This window comes from Dendrobates tinctorius, unplaced genomic scaffold (assembly GCF_039654945.1).
Source record: "Dendrobates tinctorius isolate UK_male_01 unplaced genomic scaffold, ASM3965494v1 ptg000174l, whole genome shotgun sequence".
NCBI classification, from domain to species: Eukaryota; Metazoa; Chordata; class Amphibia; order Anura; family Dendrobatidae; genus Dendrobates; species Dendrobates tinctorius.
The window spans coordinates 9,874,772-9,890,000 of NW_027361841.1; the positions used below are offsets into that span (position 1 = coordinate 9,874,772).

At 38.0% G+C, this 15,229-nt stretch overlaps 1 protein-coding gene across 1 annotated transcript in view; it reads left to right on the plus strand.

Annotated features, from left to right (window-relative positions):
* The window catches only part of SEMA3A (semaphorin 3A), a 371,020-nt gene extending 359,757 nt beyond the window's left edge, over positions 1 to 11,263 (plus strand). Inside the window, exons 16-17 of the mRNA XM_073551304.1 lie at positions 3,224 to 3,366; positions 5,617 to 11,263. Coding sequence (XP_073407405.1) covers positions 3,224 to 3,366; positions 5,617 to 6,072 — 599 coding nt within the window. The 3' untranslated portion in view covers positions 6,073 to 11,263. The remainder of the gene's footprint in view (positions 1 to 3,223; positions 3,367 to 5,616) is intronic.
* Positions 11,264 to 15,229: the final 3,966 nt, after the last annotated feature.

Here is a 15,229-nt window from a genome sequence, read left to right on the forward strand (position 1 = left end):
GGGCAAGACCCTTGTTCCTCCTTGCCTTCGGCCGAAGGTTCATGCGTGGGCACACGCGTCCAGGAGGGGTGGTCACTGTGGCTATATGCAGACTACAAAACTTCTGGCAGGGTCTTACTAGTGGCCGCACAGGGCTCGGGATGTTAAAAAATATATTCGGGCCTGTGCCTTTTGTGCTCCGAATAGCCTCTCTAAACGAATGATGGAGACGCCTGCCGACACACGGTGGCATTCCACTTTAACTTCTAGGCTCGTCATCTCCCACGGGTCCCTTCTCAAACCTGGTGACTTTGCCACCCCTGATGCCTTCCACTTGTCCCAGGTCTCTCTGTCATCTACCGGGACATCTGACTTTCCTTCGGATGAGTCTGAGGCCTATGTCTCTGATGGGCACAAGTTGGTGGATCAGAAGGCTCAGGGAGGAGGGGGCCATAGGAGGGGGGGTAATGTTAGGAGTCGGATTTCTGCGTTTACTCCGCAGGGATCCAGACCCTCACATTCTGCAGTCTCCTGCTGTTTATCTGCTGCAGAGGAGATTGCCTTGCAGCAAATCTCTTCTGAGGCTAAGTCCTTCTGTCCTCCTACTGAGCATGCTCATGGGATGATCTCCCATTGGAGATCGGGAGTCATGTGCTTAGGTCCCGCTCCAGATCTCATTTGTCCATCTCAGCGATCTGGAGGCTTGCGGAAGGTCCCAGCTGCTATAAAAGGCGTGCATGGCTGTTCCACCATGTGCTAGTATAGACTTACTTGCTGCTGTGTGTATGAGGATGGATGTATGATTCTGGTGAATGACTCATTATAAAACCCCTTCCCTCTGATATTACGTATGTGGTTAGGGACTGAGTTAGAATCAGCGCCAGCGCTCCTCTGCTGCAACGTCCACAGCTGCTAGCGTCTGACATTGCGCTTGCGTCATAGCTTTGTCGTTTAGCGGCAGTGTCCACGCTGCGCTGCAGTAGCAGCTCTCCTTAGCGTGCGCAGCTGCAACGCCGCACACACGGTAGGTCTAGACGGACGTAGTGCCGCCGTCTTGGGCTTCTCCTGTGACCTAATACCATGTGTGTATTTTTACTGAGTACTGTGACCTCAACAGGCCCAGTCTGTGTATTTGTGTTTATTTGGCATCTATGTGACTTAACAGAGATTGCTCTGTGCACCTGGGTGACGTTTAACCCTGTGCACTTTACCGCCATATTGCTCCTGCCACCACTTAGCAGTGGTTATATCACCTACTGCACGGTGGACCCCGAGTGGCGAACGCACTTTATTATTATTTTTATTTAGTGCGCTCCACCATTCCTAACAGTGCACAGGTGGTGAGGCGTGATTTGGAAAAGAGATGAGTAAGCTCTCCTTCAGTGATGTTGGAGAGGGAGGGTTTTTTAGGGAAGGGCAGAGGTCTGGTATGTGGAGCGGTTGGGGTGGTGGAACTGTAAAGGTTTGCCTTGCTTGGTCTCATAGGACTTTATCCAACCCCTGTCAAGCTCTTTTTTTGCAAGCACAGCCTTAGTAATGTCAAAGTGACCTTTACATATATGGCTATGGATAAATAGACAGCAACTGTTTATTGCTCTTTTGTCACACACAATATCTGTGTAGCATATTCAGATTTTTTGGGTGGAGGTTTATTTTTCTTCCTGTTTCTATTGCAAACCTGTGAGCTGTGCCAAATCCTAAACTGTAAAGCCCTGCGGAATATGTTGGCGCTAAATAAATAAATATTATTATTAGTATTAATAAATCCTCTCACTAAGCAGATTTATTCCAAAATAGTTGCTGCACTGCATTCCCTGCTTTGGCTTTTATACAGACTACAACAGGCTTTGCTATGCTACTTGATATCCAATAACCTGTGATGGCTATTCTATACTATGTGATGTAATAGCTGACAAGGATCGACGAGAAACCCGCCCACTTGCACACAAAGTCGTGTAAGCCTTCTCTCACCTGATACATATTTTTTATGGAATAATGACTCTTCTTATGATTTTTGGTCTTTGCATAGAGAAAAAAAAATTGTTTATTAGTGTTGAATGTATTATTGCTGTGAACTAAACTGCAAAATAAATCTAAGGGAACACTTAGGAGTGACCATATAACCCCAAGTGATTTAGACTTCAAGGATTTCAGTCTGTCAACTTAGGAAACATAAGTGATTGTAAGACCGTTTCATCTGATTTTGTGAAAGTGATAGGAGGAACATTGCAGAGGCCCTTCAAAATGACCTCCAGCGGGCTACTAGTGTGTATGCTTTTGACGATACTGTCAGAAACCGGCTCTATGCAGGTGACATGAGGGTTCTACATCGTTATACTTACATACAAACACCATGAAAATCTATTGGCATTCTACAAAGAATATTAGAATTGTCAGGTGTGCTATTGGTGTTGCGTTCTCTTCACAGATGAGACCAAGTTCACACTCAGTACACATGACAGACATAGAAAAGTCTGAGATATGAGTAAAAGTTATGCTGCCTGTAAGATCATCCAGCATGGCTGGTTTGGTGGTACATCATTGATAGCCTGTAGAGTCATATCCTTGGACGGTTGCACAAACCTCCAGTAGTACCATCTCATTGTCAGACCTTATGCTGGGGCTTCATATCACCAGATATGCAGGAGCATTCCTGGTATTGAAACACTTACATTTCCAAGACCTGAATATACACTACTGAGTCACATTATGAGTTGCCGCAAACAAATTGGATCAGTCTGTGATTTCAATTACTGTATTTATTTTCATTTTCGGGGTGATTTGGAATCCAGCCATCGTTTATTTGATAATTGTGTTTACCATTGTTGCCATCGTTTAATTGATAATTGTGTTTACCATTGTTCGTTGATGTGACATTCCATTACTCAATTTATATCAAGGTAAAATTTTCATCTTTAATATTTTGCTTAAGATTTGCTGTATGATGTTGGTTGGTAGTGACCATTTGTAAGTTTATCTCAAAATGACTGTGACATACAGATGTTGTAGAGGTGGTCTCTTGGTCAAGAAGAAATATATTAAACACAATAAAGAAGCTCCTGCTGACGTACTAGAAATATGACTTTAGAGTAGTACTGTACTGTGCATACAATTTTTAACAATGTCTTGTTCTTTTTCTCAGAAGGATGAATCTAAAACAACCAGTACTTTTGCAATTTTTGAAAGAGAAGGTGGTTTAAAATTGTGTGCAGCTAATATCTGGCTATGGTGTTCTTTCTTTCAGATGATCCACTCAGACAGAGTTTAGAGGAGAAGATAATCTATGGTGTGGAGAACAGCAGTACATTCCTTGAGTGCAGTCCAAAATCACAGAGAGCCACAGTATTCTGGCAGTTCCAGAAACAGACTGATGACAAGAAAGAGGAGGTAAATTGAACTTTTCACACAAAAAATAACATTTTCATGATGACTGAACTATTGGTTGAAATGTTGGAACTGACGGAGGCTGGAAAGACCCAAGATTCTACTACGATGCTATATACAAGATTAAACTGACCCTTGTGCACTAATTTAACCATGTTCACCTTTAAATGGGGTTGTCCAGCACTGAAAAAATATGGCTTCTTTCTAAAATCATCCCGACACATCCATAGCCTGTATGTCATACTATAGCTCATCTTTATTAAATTCAAAAGCAATGAGCTGCAAATCCAGACACAGCCCATGGACGAAATTGGCCTGTTTCTTGAGCAAAGCCATAGCAATATGAACAATACTTAGATTACTGTCAAAAGGAGATAATAGTATACAGAACCTAAATGTCATTAAACTTATAAAAGAACAATGTAAATTATGTAAAATGAATTTAATGTTTAAAGGGGCTTTTTCTGTTTTACAAAAATGAGCTCCATATATTGCTGGTCATGTAAAATAAGAAAACGAGATAATACTCTGTCTTGCCAGCTCTTACCGCTACTTTGGTCTCAGTGTTTTGCCTGTCATGTCACCAGCTCACATTGCCTCTGCAGCCAATCACCGAGGTCAGTTCCTCATGCCTCTACATCAGCTGAGTTCCTGAGTTAGGGATTGGCTGCAGCAGTTTCTTGAACTGTTAATGGGATGTAACTGTCATAATCAAAATATTTGGAAGCACTGAAACCAGAGCAGCAGTATGAGACATCATTGGTTCCCCGATTTTTTTTTTATTTTGAGACAGGCAATGTTTGGGGTCCACTTCTCTAAAAGTGGAAAACGCCTTTAAATTCACAAACTGCTATTGCTTGTTGTGCTTATAGCAAGGCACAATAGAAACCAGTAAACCAATTACAATGATTCCTTGCTTATGCTTTTGTTATAAATCTATATTGGATTAAAATTTTGCTTTCATCTTCACCTTTTTATTATCTATGATGTATGCATGATGTAGGCAAATAGTCCCTGAATCCAGTGATATATCACTTGGATTACTGAGTACAGTTGTTCTGACAGAGTTTTTAGCTTTAGCAATGCAGCAGCGCTGAGAAAACTGCCCCTGCCCACAACAGGCTCTCTATATACATACTCTAGACAGTGAGATGCTTATCATAGGAGGGGGCAGAGTCTGATGAATGCTCACATGCCAGCTAGTCACAGCAATGATAACCACCAGGTGATAAAACCTTGAGTGTAAGTAAACAGCAGCACACAGCCTGACCTATGACACATTGATGGATTCTGTTTTAACCCCTGCCCTTTCTGTCATCAGATTACATAGCAAAAGCCTGCTGACAGATTTCCTTTAAGAGACAAACATGGCTGAGATTATCATTAGGTGCAAAGTCAAAGTACTAAGGCGTATAAGGATTGTTTTCTACTCAGATTTTAACTGTACTGCAAATAATTTACAATGATCTTTAGTGGCATAGTTAAAAGAGCACCACCGTAACTGTTGTATCTATAAAATGTGCATAAAAAATTACAGAGCCAGTTAAATGTGTTTTATTGGGTAATTAGAGCAAGTTGGAAAGGTGTTTTTTTTTTTACTGTAAATCTCTAAGTACCAGTTTGACTGAAACAAATTTTTTTTTCTGATAAGTGCTTCTTTGGTGCCTGTAGTTATAAAGTTATTTATAATTCCAAACAAAAAAATATTACCACAAATGTTCTCAGTGGACGAACAAAAACTGTTAGAAAAATGTATATTATTGCTTGTGTGTTTGCTGCATCTGTAGGCCATGGTATGGAAATTAATGTTGCTTTGTGACTTAATATATTTAAAGTAGAGTGATTATATCCACTCTATATACTCATTAATTATTTTATTTTAGAGATCAGCAGATCAATTTTTGCAATCCTGGTCCGAGGTCCAGGTCAGTGTTTTCTGGCCATGTACAGGAGCGTCATTAATTTCTTTACCCTCTGGGATCCCAGGTTTGGCTTATGATTAGCGAGGCTGGCGAGATGTCACCTGTGCACTGCACAGATGTCACGGCAGGCCATCTTATCAAACTCTGCTATGCTAACTTTTATGCAGCTTCAGGATGCGAGCAACAAATGTCTATCACACAAAGTGTATTAGGCAAAATAAAAATTACAATATTTAAAAAAAAAAACTTGGGTTTTCCAATTAGTTTAAAAGTTAAGCTTTCTAAAATCCTACATATGTTATAACTGTAATTTTATTCTCCTTCTTTACAGATAAGAGTGGATGATCGTACAATAAAAACAGAGCATGGTCTTCTCCTTCGCACCTTAAAGAAGAAAGACTCTGGAATATATTATTGTATTGCAGTAGAACATGGATTTATGCAGACACTCCTCAAAGTAACTCTAGAAATTATTGATACGGAACATTTAGACGAACTTCTACACAAAGATGATGACGGAGAAAACCACAAGCACAAAGAACCATCTAACAGCATGTCACCCACACAGAAGATCTGGTACAGAGACTTCATGCAACTAATCAACCACCCAAATCTCAACAGTATGGATGAATTTTGTGAGCAAGTTTGGAAAAGAGACCGCAAACAACGCCGGCAAAAAAATACCAATGTCCAAGTGAGCCCCAACAAATGGAAGCACCTACAAGAAAATAAGAAGGGCAGAAATAGGAGGACCCATGAATTTGAAAGGGCACCAAGGAGTGTCTAATCCACATTACCTCTTGAAACCTCATCCGAGTAGGATTTGTATAGACATTAAAACTGGAAAAAAATGCAATATTCATGAACCTTTTCATGGCATTATTTGGATGTTTACAGAGTGGAAAGTTCACAACACTTTCTGCTAAGTCTAAATAAAATATATTAGTAACTTTCCAAATAGACTTAGACTACATAGACAAAATGTAAGATTTTACATACAAAGCGTCTCACCTTGGTTTTCCCATTTCTGAAGCAGTCCTCTTCAGATTTTTCCATTTATTTCCTTTTCCAAGGAGAAACTTTTCATTTACCATCTTGCCATTGAAATGAGAAAAGCCTACCATCAGTCGTGAACACCGTTACGGAACTAGATATGACATTCACAATACTTGTTAACAATATGTTCAGATTGTTCACCAATACTTCCTTTTTGTCTAACTACCACGCATATTTGGTATGAAAACATAGGATGATGCCTGGGAATGTACAAAACCCAAACCTTAAACTGCAACATTAACTTGGCGGCCTCCAAGCAAGCAAGTTGTGCTTATTGATCTACTACTGATATCTTCAACCAGCTTGGACCTTAAATTGTAATGTACTAAACCTTAATTTAAACATACCATGACAAATATGCAGTAAATGTAATTTGTTACTACTTTTGGTTTCTTACTAGGTGAAGCACATTATTTTTTGTCTTGCACGCATTTTTTTTTCTTGAAAGAAAATATCTTTATTTTATTTTTTGACTTAACATTTTTTTTCTTAAAAAAGAAATGCATTGAATACTTAACAAAGGGATGCCGTGTTATATCATGGGAGTAACATTTAAATATTGTTCCCATTTTGTAAGCTAAAAAGAAACTCTATATGCAAAAGTAAAGAACAAATATTCTGATTAAAGGATGTTTTGGATCCAAGGTGCATCTAACAAAATAAGAAAACTAGTAGGCTGCTATACTTTAATAACATATTGAATTTAATAGCAACTGGTTAATTGGAATAATTAATACAATTTATCATTCACTTGTGTGATGACTGTCTTGGGGAAGTTGTAAAACCAAAGGTGATTACAGACTGTTGTTATAACAGGTAGTTTATGGCTAGTTAGATGACCACCATTTATAATCTAACATATTGGAAAGAATAGATGTGTTGTACATAAAAGACCTAGTTCAGTCTACAATGTAAAGTATCCATGCTAAAAAAAGTTAAGTTTGTTGGGCATCTATTGAATAACCAGATGAGTATAATATGGTTACCTACAAATGAAGCAAATTAGCACTCTCCAAAAGAAAGAAACTCACAAGTACCAGCTTTTGCGAGGTAGATACCTGCTAATTGAATGTCTGAACCTTTATCAAGCTTTGCAAGATGACCAACCATCCCAAAACTCCCATGTACAGATAGTACCCCAAAAACAGACTATCGACTCCTCCATTGTAGAGCAGCACTTGAAGAGCTGACTGATATCACACTTGCACAGCTTTTGTATTGGACCCTGACATATAGAGTAGCTATTTTCAATAGGTGGTACTTGAGGCAGAGTTTCTTTCTTCTCGAGAGCTAATTGGAAACCTTTTTCAATGGAGCATTGCCAATAAAATTTTCATACCAAGTTTATTTCCTTATAGTCAGCTCCATCTAAAGCTACAAAAATAGAGAAATCGAAGACTGAGTCTCCTGTTTTAACAAGCGATTGGGAAATGATGGATAAAAAATGTACGTTTTGCAATGTTCAAGTTTCAAAAGTATCAATACAGCGGAAAATATAATAATTTACATATTAACTACCCAACTTTACCATTCAATATATTTTTGGCTCTGTAGCAAATGGTAAAAACTGTCACCACTTTCCTTTCCTCACCCGTCTAATAAACATGGACAGGTAACTCGGCTGATCACGTATGTGTGCTGCATGGGGAGAATACAGCTTAGACAAAATCTTGGACAAGACCTACAGTGTTTTTTTTGTAGAATTTGCACGTGGAGATTTGTGTCAGAAAGCATTTCAAGAGTTATGCTACAAAATAACAAACTTTTATTTAGTAGTCAATAGTATAAAATTGAGCTGGAGTGGAACTTTAAAGTAATTAAAGGCTAAGTATATGTCACCATTTTACATTTCAATGTTTAGAATTAGTTTTTCGTACCTTTCAATGTTTAAAATTAGTTTTTCATACCTAACATTTTTCCTTGCTATACATTTTCATTAGAAGTCTTATTGCTTGTTTTGTATTCTGCACGTTCCTTTACCACACTTTGCTAATTTCACTATTTTCAAAAGAATGTTGTTCAATATGTCACTTATAAAATGTCTAAGGATGGGTTTCCATACATCCAGCAATCCCCAGCTTTTCCCCTTCATTATGACAATGAAATTCCAGAGGGAACTGATGTTAGAACAGATTCCATAGTTTGCTGTGGGATAGTCCACATGTGTCTGGCACATCAGGTGTTGAGCCTGACCCTTCAAATAGCCGCATCGCAAAACCCTGTAAATCCAGATGACAATTGATGCCATTATGACATTAGTTGCCATCAGTTTTGGCACCAAAAACAAAATCAAAAACCAAATAACTAAAACTGATAGGCAGGATTTTTGGTAGCCCAGCCTTTTACAAGCAAATGCACTAAAGCACAAATGACAATTATTAATTTTATTATAACACTTCCCATGTATATTTATTTTTATCTTTACCTTCTAATGTACAGTACAGCTTCTTACAAACAGGCTACATGTTTTGTAAAAAGAAATAATCAGTTTAAACTTGTACTGAAATTTTGGTACATTGTGACTGTTTTTACAGTGTTTTATAGCATAGTATTCGTTATTTGCTTTCACCATAAATGCCACATGTTTTACATGGTGAACTGTTAATAATCATCACTAACACCTATTTTATGGGTAAAATCACAGTGTAATTAAATAACATTTGGCTAGCTCAAAGTAACATGCACAATATTCTTTATACCCAGAGTTATGTTTTTTTTTTTAATTTTTGGGGGGTGATTGTATATTAATATTTTAAATACTACTCAATATGGCCTTAACATTTTGCTGACGCTAACCGCTAACTGCCTATGCCTACACTGTTAGCCGATTGCCTCGCCTGCCACAGGGATCAAACAGGTTGGAACATTTTCTACTTATACTAATGTATTGTTTTTTTCTCAACAGAATAATTACCAAAGTTGTCACATTGTCCCTTTTCCTACCCTAGAAGTAACATGCTCAATCTGAACAGGCATACATTTGGTGGTATCAGATAATCGGATAGCAAATCTATAGTCCCAGACATCTTGCTTAATAGGAAGCCACTTATGTCCTTAGTGATATTATGATTATCGAATCTTTTGGGTATTTGTATTCATTATTATAATAGCTGACTTCAGTAGTACAGATTTAGGTTGTTAATATACAACTGATAAGATCAATTCATTATCAGGATTATTAGGGCATCCCTATTTATAGACTGACTATCAATAAAGAGAATTTGTCAGCAGGTCTTTGCTCTGTGATCTGAGGACAACATGAAGTAGGGGTTAAAAAAAATTCATTCAAGGATGTGTCACTTATTAAGCTATATGCTGTTGTTTACTTTTAATGAAAGTTTTATCACTAGGACATTATTATTGCTGTGACTAGCTGGCACGTCCAAGATTGTCTAATTCCGCCCCCTCCTGTGATAAGTAGCTCACTGTCTATAGGCAATATTCATACATAGCCTGGAGTGGGCGTGGTTAGCTTTCTCTGCTCTGCTGCATTGCTAAATCTAAAAACTCTGCTTGTACTAGAATGCTGCACCCAGTATACTAAGTGATATATCATTGGATTTAGGTTCTCTTTACCTACATCAGGCTGCTTTCAGATGAAGTAGCAAAAACCTGCTGACATATTTCCTTTATTGGCTAAGTAATGTCATCTATTGTTCAGAGCTACAAATTGAGTAAAGAAGAAAATAACTTGTGGTAATTTGAGATTGCTTCAGGCCACTCATTAATTGTCATATATATAACTAATTATTCAGTATTGCCTATACATTTCTTCACTTGATAGTTTTATGCCTTTGGAATTCTAGTAAATGAGCAAAAACAAATGAACAGCAAGTACAGTTCTTCTAAACCAGTATCACAATTGAGGCCATTTGAAATGTATTTATTTCACATGTCATTCTGATTGCATGATAATGTAATAAAATATTTACCTAATATAGATGGATTTTTATGGTGCTTCTTTGACAAAATAAAAAAAATAGGTTTTCAGAAATATCTTTTTGGTGCGTCATAATATGGAAAAACTTTCTGGCCAAAGCCATGGATCCAAAGCATGTATTTTATTCAGAATATATGGATGCCACTTTCCCTTTTTTGCTCCTTCATAATGGTTGTGGTAGCACAATGTGGTTTTCAACCATATCAATGGCACTTGTGTGTCAGCACAATAATTTTACTAATCCTGTTACTTATGGAGAACATGACCAATGGGACATCGCACAGCTACCCAGCGTGCAGTAGTTGTTATACATTTGCTCTAGACAAGCAATTGAGCCAAAAATGGAAAGCACATAACGATAGACATATAGTTCTGTACATTTTCTAAATGGTCTTCCACTATCATATTCATAAAACATGGCAACTTTATAATGTTGGACAGCAATGACGAAGATTGTGAGAAATGTGGCTTTGCATTCACTGTACAGACTCATGGCCCACTTAGAGCAACTACTGTATGTAAAAAGACCTCAAAGCAACTATCTGCATGTAAAGAAAGTCTCTGATCCCATTTTATGCAGTATTTAGTGATATCAATTGTATGTGTTTAAATAGTTTGGTTTTGCTACCTGAACATTAGCCAAAAGAGATGTAAATATTTTTTTCAATAGTTAGGGGAGGTACAGTGTAATGTACTGATAACCATAGGTACTCCATTTCAATGTGCTCATGTACAAGTATACTCATACAGTACAAAGCCCCAACGTCAGCCGCATACTGTGGCTTAGTAGTGGTAATTTTGCTGTTTTGATGTGTCTCTATCAACAAGCCGCAGAACAAAGTGCTTATGTTTCATTGTAATATTTATCAATGCATTGTATGGGGGAATCCAAAACTGGAGAGGAAATGTATTAAGACTTGCTGCTGTAAATTATTCTTTTTGGCATGTATTCAGTTGTTAAATAAACATTTCTTCAAAATAATCTACCCTCTGTATTTTTATGATCTAAATGACAAATGGACGAGATAATATCAGCTGTCCTGCGCAGGTAATAATGATATATTTCAGTGATTGTGTCCTTGGATGCATGATGCTTTTATAGTACATGAAATATGTGCTGGTGAATGCTTACACACTGCGGTTCTTACAATGCTGATCACTGTTGCTTCCCAGGATCAGGATCCATAAAAGCGGTGACAGTCCTTTTACAGTAGCCATGTTTGTAGGGATGCTCGTTCCTAGAGATGACTGAATCGATTTGATACAAATTGAATTCAAGTCGAATTTTCAAAAATCCACAGATCCTGAGCAATTCACATAATTTTCTATTTGATTCTTTTGAATTCCCCCCAAAATGCCCACAGTCACAGAAGTCTGACATGACCTCAGATGTGACTGCATGGTCACATCACATGGTATAGTTTAACCCATCAAGAGTGGTAATTATAGCCCACTAACAATGCTAAGAAGAAAATCCACCAGCCAATTTAGAGTGATTTTAAGATGAGGTTGTCAGAGTTGTCAGAGCTCATAGCTCCACAATAGAGACAGGAAGAGAAAGTCTTAAAATAATGAACAAATATTCAAGACAGTAATATAAAAAGCTGCATTAGGGTAAAGATGAGAATTGTAGCATGTCAATAATACAGAGATTGAATTGATAGTGACAGAGTAAAAAAAAACCCATAAATGTAACATGACTGTAGGCTGAACCATTGTTTGACCGTCGGTTATCTCGATTGTCTCTCCTATATACAGGAGGGTGACTGCTGCCATACATGTCTAGAAAGAGCTTCTCTCCGGAGAACCAAAGTATCAGAAGGGCTAACTTGGGCATACTGAACCATACACTCTCCTAGCAATCAATTATCCAGGGCTCAGGAACAGTTGATAGCAGTAGTGCAAGACTCAGTGTGATTGATCAGTGATATAGTGTAGCTGGTATTTGTCCTGCTGAATTTCAATTACAATTGCATATTTGTTTTTATACTTAATGTAGAAGCAAGATAGCACAATAGATTTTTTAAGAAATTAAATCTGAACTCCTTATCAGATAATGTTTGCTTGCCCCAATTGATCACACTAAGTTTTTATGTTTCCTGATCAATCATTATTGTGAAGGAGTAATAATGTTTTTTTTAAAATGCAAAAGAATATTCCCTCAGATCCAGACATTTGTCTGTGACTGTCTACCTCACAAAGTGTGCGAGTCGCAATAAATTTATTTTTTTGTACATAGGAAGAACAAATAGAGGCACTCACTGGTCCTTTAGGCTGAGTGCAGACGGGGTTTTGAGCCCTGCGGATTTTTCCGTGCAGAATGGAAGAAAACCGCAGGTCAAATGACCTGCATTTTTCCTGCGGATTTCTTCCATTTTTCACGTGGTTTTCATGCGGTTTTTGTGCGGTTTTCCATTGCGGTATTCCCCCTGCGGATTTGGTGACAGGGGAGATAGAAAACCGCACAAAAGAAGTAACATGCTGCGGATTTTGTACCGCAGGAAAACCGCGCAGAAAAATCCGCAGCGTCTGCACAGTGTTTTTTTTTTTTTCATTCATTTTAAAGGTACTGTACATCACAATGCGGATATGCAACGTTTCTGCGCGGTAAAATCCGCTGCGGAAACGCTGCATATCTGCATCGTGTGCACATGGCCTCAAAATCCAATGTCTTTATTTTGAAAAACATTTTTAAAACTGTGCTCCTTCCCTCTCTGCATCCAGTTTTAAATTTCTATGCTGTATAATAGATCCTGCATTATCTCCCAAACTGTATAATGGCCCTCACATTAGCCCCTATGCTGTATAATGGCCACTGCATTATCCTCCAAACTGTTTAATGGCCCCCACATTATCTCCCAAACTGTATAACGGCCCCTACATCAGCTCACACTTTATAATGGACACCACACTTTATAAATGCCCCCCACAGTACTTTCTAAAATGTATGAAAGTTCCCCCCACTGTTTCAGGGCCCCCCATAAGATTTAGTAAAAAAAAAAAAATCATATACTCACCTAATCCAGGATCCTGACGAGTCCACCGTCGAGGTTCAGGCAGATCAACGCGCTGTCTTTAGGCCAGTGCATGCACAAGAGGTGAGCGTCCCAGTGCTGAGTGATGATGAAGCTCTGGGTGAGCCCATCTGACCACAGAGCTCTAGGCCGACCACACTCTCTGCAACCCGGTAGCTACGCTACAGACAGTAAGAGTTAAAAATCAAACAAGCCATGCAATGCATCTAATGTGAATGGTCATAGTGTCTCATATAGGGATAACAGAACATTGTCACAAAATAGAATTATTAAACAGCTGCAGTAGAAGCTGCAGTACATGAAAACATAAAACATATATGCATATACCCAATTTTTTATGTAGTGATGCACAGTTTGAAAATGAGTACAAGACAGAGATTATGACTATGATTACAGTTAAAGGAAATTTGTCAGTAGGATTATTCAGGAAGCCGAATAAAATGATACTTTGATATCTATGATCTGATATCTTATTCCAGAAAAGTTCATGCTTTTCATATAAGTAACTGAGCTGTTCCAGGCTATGGATTGGACACTGGTCTGCATAAGATTCTGCCTCCAGAGCTTATTATAACTGAAAGGTTGCATTACCAGTTTGAGACATGTAACTAACAAAGAATAGTAGAACTGAACTTGCCTCATAATAAGCACCTTAGCAGCTGTTGTTCTTTGAGCTCTTCTGTATTGCAACAGTATTGCAACACTGACTGCCTGTGAGCTAGAAGACAAAGCTGAGAGGAAGTTGCAGACATGTCAGTTATAATGACACACAGCTCTGCAGTGAGATCAGGAGAGCAGAGATTGGCCATTATTACACATCACACTGGTAACTTCCCCTTTAATTAAAACTAAGCTCTGGAGGCAGAATCTCATGCAGATCAGTGTCGGGCCCAGAGATCTTTACAGCTCATTTACATATAAAGGAAAACTTGTGTTTCTCTGGAAGAAGACATTGTATCAAATATATTGAGCTTTCATTTTTTTCTGGTTCCTATGACCTGCATGCCCATATAGATGACTTAGGAGGGTTAATCCTACTGACAGATTCCCTTTAATGATTGAAGAACATAGTGATGTCATAGAAGAGCAAAAATTCAATCAGCATTGTAAAATAAGTAGAAAACAAAAAGTGATCTCTTGGTACAGAAGTAATGAATAAAACAATCTATGTACAGAAATAGGAACATTGCAGAATAGAGGTAAACATATTTGACAAAACTAAAAGTATGTCATAATTAAGGGTTAATAACCAGTGTTGACAGTGTAGATGAGAACACTAGCGTTGAACGCCCTTACACCCTAAAGAATAAGTGTAAGTGCAACCCCTGCTCATCTTTATAAGCACTGAAAAGTAGCTACCTTCTTGTTATCTATGATTTCTTCAAGTCTTACAAAGAAAGTGTACATTTCTTGCAATCCTTGAATCTCATCAAAAGCAGTTCTTCATGAGTTTAGGAGAGATTCTGAACAGTGCGTACATTGTTTAAAGAGTCATAAGGCATGCCAGACCTTAAGGCTATGTATATTATACAGATCACTTCCATACTGTAGTTATTGCCATGTGGCTTGACGTTCCCAACATGGCCATTAGTGAAAGAACAATTGTGTTTTCAAGCAGACAGTTTGAATGCCAACCAACAGTCTTAACCAAGTAATGAACACATTGGCATATTTAATTACAATCAGTGAAACTTTTCACGTACCAACCCTTGTATTAAACTTCTAAAACAATGCACCATTGTATACCATAGACACATAAGCACAATAGCTTTACTGTCAAACATTTCCTCTCTATTTAGTATGTAAGAAGCGCTCCCAAGTAATACACGTAAGTCCATAGTACACTATAAAGTAATGGCTCATCCAGATCCAATTGTTGTATATGCGTAGTATGAATATTCATAACTATTAAA